The sequence below is a fragment of the Rhipicephalus sanguineus genome, unplaced genomic scaffold (assembly GCF_013339695.2).
Source record: "Rhipicephalus sanguineus isolate Rsan-2018 unplaced genomic scaffold, BIME_Rsan_1.4 Seq546, whole genome shotgun sequence".
Lineage (NCBI taxonomy): Eukaryota > Metazoa > Arthropoda > Arachnida > Ixodida > Ixodidae > Rhipicephalus > Rhipicephalus sanguineus.
Genome location: NW_023615484.1, coordinates 29,991 through 42,533, shown reverse-complemented (window position 1 = coordinate 42,533; position 12,543 = coordinate 29,991). Strand labels below are relative to the sequence as shown.

Here is a 12,543-nt window from a genome sequence, read left to right as displayed (position 1 = left end):
CGGTAAACACACCAACAAAGATCTCTACACAGAGAATAAAGAGCAAATTTTCATGAGAAGTCATGTCAACATCGCATGTCATGTTACAATGTAGAATGTCGACGGGCAAACCCGAAACAAACAAAAAGGCACATCACACACAGGTGCGTGTGCATTTTCATTTATGCTTGGTTTGAACTTTTTACTTATGGATTACTAATGTTCCAAATCACCCATAAACTCGTATATATACATAAGGCAGATATGCTGCCATGACCTGTAATGATGGCCACACCAATATCAACAGATTAGCAAGCAGGCTAACAACGAATGAAATATTCGATTAGAGTTTACTTGGGATGATATTTTCAAATGACCACTTTCGGGCACGCGAATGCTTGCACGAGACTTCGTAAAACAAATGGTGCTTGACACATCAGCGCATACGCCCAACAGAGTTCTTGGCGGTGTTCCAAGCTCACTAATTACGCGTAAAGTCCCTAGATTTTTCCTTTTTACTTAAGAACCGACAACTGCCTCGTTTCACGGCCCTCTCTCACGCGCAGCTGGCGTCCGACGCCATTTTCTTCCTAACGTGGAAGATTTACAAAGCCACGTGCGTCTAAGTACATTAGCCACGCATCTTTCAGCGGACAATATGCTACCGTGACGAGCCTTTCTCCTCCCGTCAACCCCCTGTCATTAGTGAATGGGGGACGCGTTTCACCAGGTGCTGGAAAAGAGTTAGGAAGAACATGGCTACCGAAAACAAGCGTTAGCCAATGAGATTCGTCGCCAGCGCTTCAATGGTTGTCGGTACTTAAGAAAGAACAGGGAAAAATCTAGGGACTTTAATTACGCGCCAGCAACAGAAATGCTGTACGTGCCAACAGACAACTTTTGCATTTTCGTTTGGAACTATAGTTCTATTCAGCATGGATCGCGATGCCCACCACGATGAAGGGCTTCACTTTACCTAAACCACGGTGAATTTTGTTAGACATGTACAGTACTCATGGATTGAAACGCAAAAAATTAGGGCTAGGTAATGCATATACACTCAAACGTCGACACAACGAATTATCGGTTATAACGAAATAATTGAAGTAAAGCCTTGGTAATTAATAGATACAGTGGTTTAAATGTCGCTCATAACGAATTTTCAAATATAGAGAAGTTATTTTCATGTCAAATGCGACTGTTATATAATGAGGTTTAAGTGTACTTTTGTTTCCAGCATCTACAGCTCATGTCATATCGGCGTAATTTTGACCCGAACACTTACATCAGAGCCACAATTACTTTAAGTGGTCATTGGAATGACATGATGCGGTTATCACCTGCAATTGCTCATAGCAGTCGTTATAGTAAAAGAAAACAATGTTGCGTTTCAATACACGAGTGCTGTGCATTCACACCCAAATGAAAACCTGCAAAAGAAATAAGAACCGTCAGTTCAGCCTTCCTACTTGAAAGTTAGGCGTAGGTTCATCCCTTATACCAGAAATGAGGGAAATGAGTGCACTTTGGCCCTAAGGACTAAGCCTTCAAACGAATCACCACAGTGTCATACATACCAGCAAACCTGAAAAAAATAAAAGCTTGTCTTATAGAGCGTTTACATTTCTCTTATGGTATGACAGTACATCAAGGCGAGACGAATGCTGTCAATAGCCCGCAACATTTATCACAAGAACACAAGTACATTCTAGCCAAAGAAACAACACATGCACCATTTTTCATTACTAGGATAGTGAAAAGAAATGGGACACAAAAGGAAGACAATGAAGATACACACACAGCACCGTCTTCATTTCCCTTCTTGAGTCCTGTTCCTTTGTGCTACCATAGTAATAAAAAATATGCCATACAAACAAGGCCCGTTTTGCAAGTTTAATACACATGCATAATGTTGAGCTTACCTATGGCGTAGGCACTGTGCCAGCCACCCACAGGTGGCGCTGGCATCGGCACAGGTCCCAGTCCCGGCGGGGGAGGAGGAGGGGGTGCCGGGGAGCCGTGCACTGGCGCCATGAAAGAGGGGAGTGGGGGCGGCGGAGGGGGCGTGCCCATCATTCCTGGCAACGGGGGAGGGGGTGGGGGCGTGGCCATGCCGGAAAAGGGAGGTGGAGGCGGCGGCGGTGGAGGGGGCGTGGCCATGCCCGGGAACGGGGGTGGGGGAGGCGGGGGAGGAGGTGGAGTGCAGGAAAATGGCGGCGGAGGAGGAGGTGGTGGTGGCGGCGGAGGAGGGGGCGGAGGAGGCGGTGGCTCCGCCTGGGAGACTGTTATTGCAGTGGACGAGCTTCCAGCGCTCGTCACTATGACGGTGGGCGGGACCTGCAAAGAGCCACAAGGTGTGGCAATAAGCCTGGTGAACTTGAAATACGACTTTGTCACCAACTGTAAATGTAGCTTTTTTTTACAACCAAGCTGTCTTATACCACTGTTACATGGACAGACTTAACCACGGTTATGCTAACTATGGTTACAGCTAACAATAGAGGTAGCTACATGGCGAACGTAACCGCAGCTAGTCTCCTAACTGCGATTATTGCAAACCGAACTAGGCAAGCACTGTTTACCCCTCCCAAACAGAGAAGCTGACAAGATGGCCGACGAGTTGCGAGTGCACCAGCTATGAAGCGGCGTAAGTTAATCGGCAGCTTATGTGTTTGAGCATTCTCCCGTAACACGACTCCAGTCATGGAAAACGGGGTTCGCAGTGGAACGGCTAATAACAAAGATTATTCCATCCTCAGCGGGGGTGGCGAGAGGGTACAGCCCCACCGCTACATGTTTCTTGAAGGGAATTGCTTTGAAGGGAAACGCTGAATATGTAGTTCAAGGTGGGACAATTCTCAATACACTGTTGTGGAGGCTAGTGAAAGTGTAGAAGTGCTGTCTCATACCACGAAACTTGCCAAGGACGCGCCCAAACTTCTTGCTGACCACATGCTCAGCACGTGACGTCAGCTTGCTCAAATCAGCTAACTGAGCCTGTGTAGCAATGGCAAACCCACGTTTGCGTTAACTGCAGTTAATCCTGTAAGCATAGTTAACCATAAACCGCAGTTAAAGCTGCCGGTGTGACAGACGTATTAATTGTCTACCCCATGCCATCATTGTAGTAGCATAGTAGCAGTAGTCAGCGTCACGCAGGTCACATGACCAGAAGAGGGAGGGAATAATGAAATAAATAAAACGAAGTTATGATGATGATAATCGAGATGAGACTAAGCTCTCTCAGTCTACCCTCAAATACACTTGCACGCTTACAGCTTCGCTGTCCGATTGTTTTCATTGTGTGGAACTGGCCGAAATATTTTTAAACCTCTTTCTGAAACCTCGAAACTCGAGTTAGAACTGACAAAAGAAAACAAGGTTGGTTTGGGCAGATATCTTCGATCGCACACAAGCTCTTCACACTTTGTTTAGCAATGTACAGAAATCTTAACTTTTTCAAGAAAGGTAAACAAACGGAACTTTCATATACTTTGCACCAAATGAGACAAACAAAACTTGAACTCTTAATCATCCACTGAATTTATGCCCAGTTTCAAAACCCTGATGAAAACCAAGTTGTCATAGTGCTGAAAAGAAAGCGTTCAGCCCGAACATTTTGCGAACTAACCACCATCTAGCAAGCTGCCCAAGTCTCTGTGAGCATTCAGTCAACATCGTGCTTTTCTTCTTCATGAACACCAGCAACCTCTCTATGCCGCACGTGTCGAATCACCGCAGTTAACGCCCTCTGGTTGCCTCTGCAATGCTAACCCAAGCTTCTAGGAATGTCCCCCTGACCACAGAGTTTGCTACAATTCCTAGAGAGAACTCTGGCGTTGCAATCGTTCAGCCACCATGGGAATGATGGGTAGTGCACGGATTTACCTAATCTTCGTGTTTACGGCTTCGAACGCACTTGTGGCTTTGTTTATTGCTGTGTTTTGGCGATTCATTTCGGATAAAGAATGGACCGTTGTGAACTTCGTGACCAGATTTGAATTGGTGAGCCTAAAAAGGTTAAAGTGGTGCAGTAGAACTGCTGACTTTTGCTGAACTTCGTCTTGAGACAAAGCGGATGCTGGCGACACGGCGCCAAACAGAGCCAAAAGAACGAAGTTTAGACAAATACCCGCACTACCCATCATTCCCATGCTGGCTGAAGCGCCATGCGTTGCAGCCCCCATAGACACTATTGCCAGAGTTCCCTCTAGTGTATCTATAGAAAACTATGCCTACAGCTACCTTGTCCACCATAGTTTTAATGCTAATGTGAGACCTAGATATGTTTTCTCACACCAAGTGCTTTGACAATGCGGACATATCTACTACTAGCACAAAAACACACACAGGATGAGGTAAAAGACGGCAGACAGGACGTCTGCCATCCCGTCTGTCCTGTCTGCCTTTGTGTGTTTTTCGCGCTAGTAGATATGTCCGCAGTCAATATGCATCAACTAGCCCAACTCGCTTCTCTAATACTGCTTTGACACCTATGACCGATTGGCTACCGATGTCAATAGGCAGTTTCAAAGTAGGGTTCACCGAGTTTGTGTTGCTTGGGTACGTATGCTACATGTGAAATATAAGGTGCACACCCAAGAGGTTATCGTATGGTGCATGCATACTGGCGACAAATGCTAATGCAAAGCTTTGGGCACCTGGACACAGAAATCTGTGTCCATGTGCTTCGAGTTGCTGACTACCGTATTTACTCGAATCTAGGCTGGCGCCAATTCTAAGCCGACCCCCGAAATTCGCAAGGCCAGAAAAAAAAAAAAAAGAAACTTAATTATTGTACTCGAATCTATACTCGAATCTAAGCCGACTCCCCACTTTGCAGATCGTTTTTTCGAAAAAAACATCAGCTTAGAGTCGAATAAATACGGTAATTCGCCCTGGTGGTGTCAATGGCTAACATCCTGATTAGCTCAAATGGTAGAGCAACCAGCCCGGAAAGGCGTAGGTGCCAGCCGATCCCCGGACCACGACTAATTTTTCTTCAACTAAGGAGCTTTCCTTTCAGAGAAATCCGTATGGATTTCCTAGTGGCTTCGTGCTACAAAAAGGTGGTTGTCAATCATCCGCCCTTCCACCATCTTGCAGGATTCCAGAAAGGCAGTCATGCTAGATGGAAACCATCTAGCATGACTGCTTCTAACAGGCGAGAAGCAGGCGCTCCGAGATTTTGTGGGCGAAGCTGACATTTTTCTTTTCTTAGGTTGTAACCGTGCATAGTGGGAACTACGTGGTCAACAGCTGCTTTTAAGCAAAACCATTGCGCAGAAACTCACGACCTGCTCGTCCGTCTGGCATTCCTGGTGACATGCGTCGATGTGCGTCTGAGATTCCTGGGTCGCGTATTCTGCCTCGTCCGTCTGAACGATGCCCACCGCGAACCTCCACTGCGCCTGGACCCATTTATCACAGGTAGCCGGCGTGACGGTCTGCGCCTCGCAAGACCGCAGCACGGCCGAGAGGGTCTGCACCTCGCAGGAGCGCTGCGACACCGGCGCTGCCGCAGCGGTGGCGGGCGCCGGAGTTGCCTGGGGCGCGTCTATGTCTCGCGCCTTCCTGGTCAGTTCTTCGATGCCGGCCAGGGTTTGGTACTTGTCGATCTGCAGGAAAAAGAAAAGTTAGAAGGCAAGAACTACACTCAAACCTCATTATAACAAAGTTGCATCTGATATGAAAATAACTTCGTTATATCCAAAAATTCGTTACAAATGTATATTTGTAACACTATCTATGACAAGACTATTCTTCATTTACTTCGTTATAACCAACAATTCGTTACATCGAGGTTTGAGTGTATATCTCTCACAGAGAGTGAACGATTAAGTGTGCAAAAAACTGACACGTCAACACTTCTCAACATGAGGCACTAAGAAGCAGCCATGTGGTAAGAGACATATGGCAACACGTGCAACTTCGTCACATGAAATGTATATCAAAGCTCAGCAAGTCTACACAGTGCTTGAAGGGGCCCTGCAACATTTTTTGAGCATGGTCAGAAAACGTTCCCGACTGGTAGTCAAGGCTCCTGAGAAGATGTGAGCCAAACATAGCGCAGCATGTGGCCTGGAATTTGCAATTAATTTTCAAAGACAGCGCTTGCTCTTCTCTTGACAAATGATGTCATATTCCAAAATGACCGTGTCAAACACAAAGTCCACGGCCATTGGCCGATTTGAGCACTGTAAGCTGTTTAGTTAGCGCGGCCGCCACAGGATGTCGTGACGTGTCCATGATCACACTGAAGATAAGGCATGGGTTCAAAGAAAAAAAAGGAAGTGCTCAAGCTCATGATGCCCACTGACGAACGAACGTAGCTTCTTGCCCCCTTGTCATCCCCCCACCCCCTCCTGCGTAGCTTTCAGCAGACTAGTACGAAAGGAGAGCGAAAGCGCTTAAAGCACGAGACAAATACCCTAACTATATGCTCGTATTGACGGATTCTAAAGATTTTTGCGGCAGTCGATTTGTGAAGCAATAAACTCTTTAGTGAATTCACTAGATGATTTCTCAGAAAAGTGTTGCAGGGCCCTTTTAAGGTCTCCCTTTGCTCAAGGACGGAGGGTTGGAGGGATCGGGGTAGGGGGGGGGGTGCGTCCTACTTATGTATGAGTGAGCATCAGGAGAGGGAGAGTAAGTGTGCATGAATTGTTGGTCACCAGGCAAGGCCGGGGGGGGGGGGGGGTGGTTAATTTTGGTGAAGGGGCCAACCCACTCTCCTCTCATGACCTTTAAGCCTTCTTTTGCACTCTCCACTACATCCAAGTTCCCTAACACTATACCAGGCCTACTCTGCTGGCCATGCCCTTTATAAAAGTGCTTTATAAAAGTGCTTTATAAAAGTGCTAAAGTGCTCATGGACTGAAATGTGACATCAATAGTTTTTGTATAACTACTAATGGCATGCACATTTGCTAAAGGTACCCATGTCACGTCACTATGAATCTGGCCACTAAAGGCTCTGATGCAAATGTACAAGCCAATATTATGCCAATGTAACACAAACTAAAGATGGTTGAAATGAAAGCGTGTGCATTATTTGGCCCTAAATTGACCTAGTTCATTCTGTAAGTACTGTACCTTCTTAATACCGAGTACAACATTGCACACTGCTGCCACTGCCATGTAAGAACAAACCTTCGCGTAACTGCCCGCCTGATTCCGTACGAAATTAACGAACATTCTCCATGAACTGTTCAGGTTTAACGTCCCAAAACCATGATATGATTATGAGGGACACCGTAGTGGAGGGCTCCCTAAATTTACACCACCTGGGGTTCTTTAACATGCATCTAAATATAAGTACACGGGACTCGAGCATTTTTGCCTCCATCGAAAATGCACCTGCCGCGGCCGGGATTCGAACCCGCAACCTTCGGGTCAGCAGTCGCCATGAATATTCTTTAGTGCAGTGGAGAGATGGAAGATGAACTGACAAGACATGGACTTCAGCTTCTTATCCACCACATTTTCATCACCGTAGCAACCAGGTACTTCTGATCGAAATTACGACGCTGCCACAGTACTCACGGATATCGTTTTTTTGTATAAATCTGCTATGAGCAACTGCTCATGATTAACTGCATCATGTTGCTGCAAATATGGCCGCTAAAGGTAATGTTGGCTCTGATGTAAGTGTTCAAGTCAGAATTAATTACGCCGATATGACATGAACTGCAGACGCTGGAAACGAAAGTATATGCATTACTAAGCCCTAAATTTTTGCATTTCAATCCTTGAGTGCTGTATGTGAGAAAATATTGAACCCACCTCTTGCTCCAGGCGAACAACTTGGCCCTCATAGTCGGTCAGCCTGGCAGCCTGCTCCCCTCGCAGAGAGAACAGGGCCAACTCGTGCTCTTTCTGTCAAGTGGTAAAAAGAAAATAAAGACGAATAAGTTAAACGAGACGATATAAAAAATGAGGCATGTTTGCAGCAGCACGCGAACACTCACAGCGCCATCATTGCTTCGCGACGTCGCAGAGAGAACAGCAAAAATTTCAGTGCTCTCCGTTTTCCACCTCTGTCACCTAGTAAGCCCTCTGCGTACAGTCGAAAGCCTAAAAAAATTATACTCCGTTTGTATATCAGGTCCAAAGCTGTGGAACCTATGCAGGAAGTTTGGTCAGCAAAATGTGGAAGTTTGCAGGTCTCGCGCCTGTATTTAGTCATTGCAAACGTGGCCTCCGCGATTGGCTCCGGCTGTGCGCTACCGGAAGCAATCGCGGAGGCCATGATGCAAAAACAGAGAAGCTGCGTGATGAACAACCTATTGAACGCATAAATAACAGGGTTTTTTATTTCTAAGGCACAAAGCGTCTTCACTTGTCACTCAGCCTAAAACGAGAAAAAAAAAAATAATAATAATCCCATTACAGGTGGTAAAATCATGAAACTATTTCTTGGTGCGAACGCATCTACTGAAAAAAAATCTTGCTAGCTTCCATAGCATTTCACCTGATGTACAAAACTGAGTATAAATGACCTGTACGAAGGACAGTACCTTAAACCCATCCAATCCCACCCCGCTTGGAAACTCCACCTTACAGTGGTGGGTGAAGTGGTGGAGGGTCCGCCTCCAATGCAGGAGGTACCGGGTTCGATTCCAGTACCACAGGGCATCCGTCGGTCCTAATGGGGACAGGGGTATTCCAACCTGGTGCTCGGTGGCGTCGGAGAAGTCTACCTCTCCTTTCCGCTCTCTACTACGTAACATAATACTTGGTTTATCGAGGACTAAACATTAGTTAGAATATTTAAGCTTGTTTGCTCTTGCAGTGCCTTTATGAGCCTGCCAGAGCACAAACTTCACTGCTCCTGTGATGATAAACTTCAAGGGAGCATGCCTCGAGCTTAGAGAATTCAACGGAACAAACCTGAAGCTTCTCCAGCTCGTTCCGGTGGGCCTTTTTCAATCCCATGATCATCTGCTGTGCCTCTGCAGACCAAGTGACGACAAGAGCATTGTGACTTGGCATTAAGACGTTCACATCATACAAGCAATGCTGCATTGCATAAACAGTGCAACCCGCTGAAGCTAAAGTTCAGTGAAGGGCTGTTGTGTTTCAAGGGATTTTCATCGAGCTTGAGATTGTGACAAAGGTGGAACTTCGTTTATGCCGAAGGGTTCTGGATAGGCTTGTGCGAATAGTAAATTATAGGCTCAACGCGAATAGTGATTTGGTCTAATAATTTCGAATTGAATTCAAATAGTATATATCACATATGATAAAGAAAAATGAGCATATTTGTCATGACTAAACTAACCCGCAGAATATATTTTTTAAATTGAAACAAGGCATTGCAAATGTCATCCTTTTTGGTTCAAAGGAAGTGGAAGCAACTTTGAATAGTAGCAGGATTTGACTCTTGGTAGAACGCAAGTGATAACCTGTCAAATATCTTGAGTTTTAAAATTTACTATACTTTGAACACATAAGCCCGTGTAACAAGCTTACAAACTTAAAGAATGACTAATCGATGTGAGGGTAATACGTTCATTTAACCTTGAAGTGGGGCTTCACGGCAGTGCGGATTTTCCCTGGAAAGGTGTATTCACAGTATAGCACCGGTCCACTGCAGTGAAACGACCTTCACAGGGGGGTTACATGAAAACTAATATACACCTATTCGTTCTAATACTTCGAAATTTCCAATAATTTAATTCAAATCGAAGCGAATTTGAATACTGTAATATTCGTTCGAATATTCGAAGTGCTCGAACATTCGCACAAGCCCAGTTCTGGAGCCCTATTCAGAGACTCACTTTTGGCAACAGTGTCAGTTTGCACTATGCAGAATATCGCGTGCCCAATGAGTGAAGTGTAACTGACACTAGCGACAAGTGGCTGCGCGCAGATGACGTAATCACCGACACTGTGTTACATTACTGATGGGGGAGTAGTCGCGACAAAAGGCTACGCATACCCCTCTAAGCGGCAGAGAAGGGTGGGGAGGGCCGAGCGAGGAGCTGAAATCAGCCGAAATGATTGTTTTATCCCCTGTAACTTCACTATTACACCAGTTATTCACAAAATTCTTGCGGCAGCACATTCAAACCGTACAATGGAACATCGTCTTTTCGTAGCAAATTTTGCACTGCAGGGTTGTTTACTGGCCCTTTAACACTGAGAAATATGTCACACTGAAAAAATGAAACTTAAATGCTTGCAAACATTTACGCCAGCACATGCTTGCGAGAAAAGCTGCAAGAGCACTTTACACAAGAGCAATTTTCAAGAGCAGCTGCAACGACGAAACGGCTGCCACGACCTCACCTGCTTCTGTGTATCGAAGTCCAGGCCTGGCATCGCCTTCAGAGTCCGGCGGTGGCCAGTAGTCCGTGGTAAGTTTGCCGGGCACGACGTTGCTTGCTGGGCACGCCGGAACTTCCGAGTGTGTCCAGTAGTACATCAGATCAGGCTGTAGGTGAAGCGGTTGCGGACTTGTCATCTTGCAAACAACTCGATATTTTAATTACGATGTTATAATAGTGCCGCTTAACCATAGCCCTTTGCGACGAGCATTATGAACGACCATCTATAAGCGCATAAAATTTACATAATTTGATGCCAAGGTCCTGGAGATCAAATTTAAAGCAGGTGCAAGTGTTAGAGTAAATTATAGTTTATTTTGCAGCAATTCATTCTGATTACAGTGTAAATAATTACTGGATTATTGTACAGTCAGTCATGCTATATTTCATGCTGAACCGAATTCAATGACCCCCCTGAAATTACATGCGATAGTTATCTGCTGGCAGCTGGCATTCCTAAAAAAGTAAAAAAATATTTTGAAATGTTGAAAGTAGTATGTCATTTTGAATTATGCCCTAACACTATACAATGTTATTTTTCGAGCTCCCAACGATCAAAACAATGCATCTCTTGCTTTATCCATTTTCACTGAGAGTCTGTCGGTTCATCCCAGACGCACAGAAAGCAAAAGCCGCCGCTGGCGCAGTGAGACGCACCCGAAAGAGAGATTCGAGCGGGGCGTTCTCGTCCTCAATTTGGCGCAGCACCCAGCGGCCAGCAAGTGGGTGCAGAACTGAGCTGCCAGCAGCTTCAGGTCCTGCTTGGTCAGCAGGAACCGGAGGTAGTGGTCCTCCGGAAACGTGGTGCAGAACCAGTTGAGCAGCATCTGGCCTGCAACATTGGTGCAATGCGAGCTGTCAACATGCCAAAGTTGACACCTGTTGAGTTGGGAGGTAAAAGGATGCTTGGGACAGTTGGCTCATACCGAGGAAAGATAAAACAGCACAGAAAATATAACACATAGAAATCTATAAAAGGCAGAAGTTCAGGAAAAAAAATAGAAGCTTGAAGCTACGAAAGATTTGTGAACATGGGATGTCACTGGAGCCGACATTTCGACAAGCGGACTTTTCTTCAAGGTTGCAGCCTTGAAGAAGACAAGTCCGTTTGTCGAAGTGTAGGCTCCAGTGACATCCCATGTTCACGAATTCTTCAACACATAGAAAGACTTGCAGATACAACACCGTATCTATGAGTCTTTCTGTGTGTTCTGTCTGTCTTTAGCTGTTTTATCTTGCCTGTCAAATTTACCCACAGGATACACTATGGTACAAATAATATTCTGCGCTTGCACCTTGCATCATCGCACATTTGTGGGCCATACAGCTTAGTATTGCATTGGAACCATTTTGATCAAGCTTACTGTCATTGCCCTCATTCATTTCAGGTTATTGGTTACATATACGTAAGTTACATAATACTTATATCCAGTCGAGGGTACCAGAGTATAAATACTGAAGACAGGACCCTCTGTTAAAAATTGCAACAAATGTGAATTATAAAATTGGCAATAGATTAGCAGGCGGTTAACATGCAAGAACAGTTCAATATATGAAATAATGGAACATACCAATAAAATACAAACTACAAAGCAGTATAATGTGATATAAACTGCAATACAGTAAAAAATGTGCATAATAAAAACAAAAATGCAATGGCAAAGAAAAAAACAAGAAAAAGAACGAAATGCAACTCAACAGAAATGTGAAAAAATAACCTAAAAATGACATGTTAACTAAGATGAGCTATCAGAAATTAACAGAAAATACTTTATTGAAGCTTTGAAAGTATGAAAATGTTGGCAGAGCTTTAAGAGGCACAAATAAACTATTCCAAAATTGAATGGTAACAATTTGAGATGTTTTTTACCGTGCAATATCACCAATCATTCAAACCATGAGGGCCCGAAAGATACAATTAACACAGTAACCAATTACTCCAGGATTAATAGACGCTTCACATAATTTGCGAGTGTGCTCATCTGCACTGCACATTTGTCCAAATAAGTGTCTGCAATGTGTGCGTGACTGCGGTACAGCTGCCATGGTCCAAGGTCCGCGAAACCTCAGCACTTGGCATCACATGAAATTTGGTCACACTATAGCTGCCACTGTTGAAGTACCCATTCAGAAGCTCTAAGCCTGCATCCCACTGCACTGGTGTTAGTTCTTTAGGCATGAAAATAGCACAACTAGTGACAGGGACTTAGCACCATTTCTTTCCACACAAAAA

At 44.9% G+C, this 12,543-nt stretch overlaps 1 protein-coding gene across 1 annotated transcript in view; it reads right to left on the bottom strand.

Annotated features, from left to right (window-relative positions):
• Positions 1 to 11,138, bottom strand: part of LOC119377700 (formin-2-like) — a 32,440-nt gene extending 21,302 nt beyond the window's left edge. Inside the window, 7 exon segments of the mRNA XM_049411630.1 lie at positions 1,902 to 2,316; positions 5,274 to 5,597; positions 7,765 to 7,857; positions 8,872 to 8,933; positions 10,273 to 10,417; positions 10,968 to 11,017; positions 11,020 to 11,138. Of these exon segments, the coding sequence (XP_049267587.1) occupies positions 1,902 to 2,316; positions 5,274 to 5,597; positions 7,765 to 7,857; positions 8,872 to 8,933; positions 10,273 to 10,417; positions 10,968 to 11,017; positions 11,020 to 11,137 (1,207 nt within the window). The 5' untranslated portion in view covers position 11,138.
• Positions 11,139 to 12,543: the final 1,405 nt, after the last annotated feature.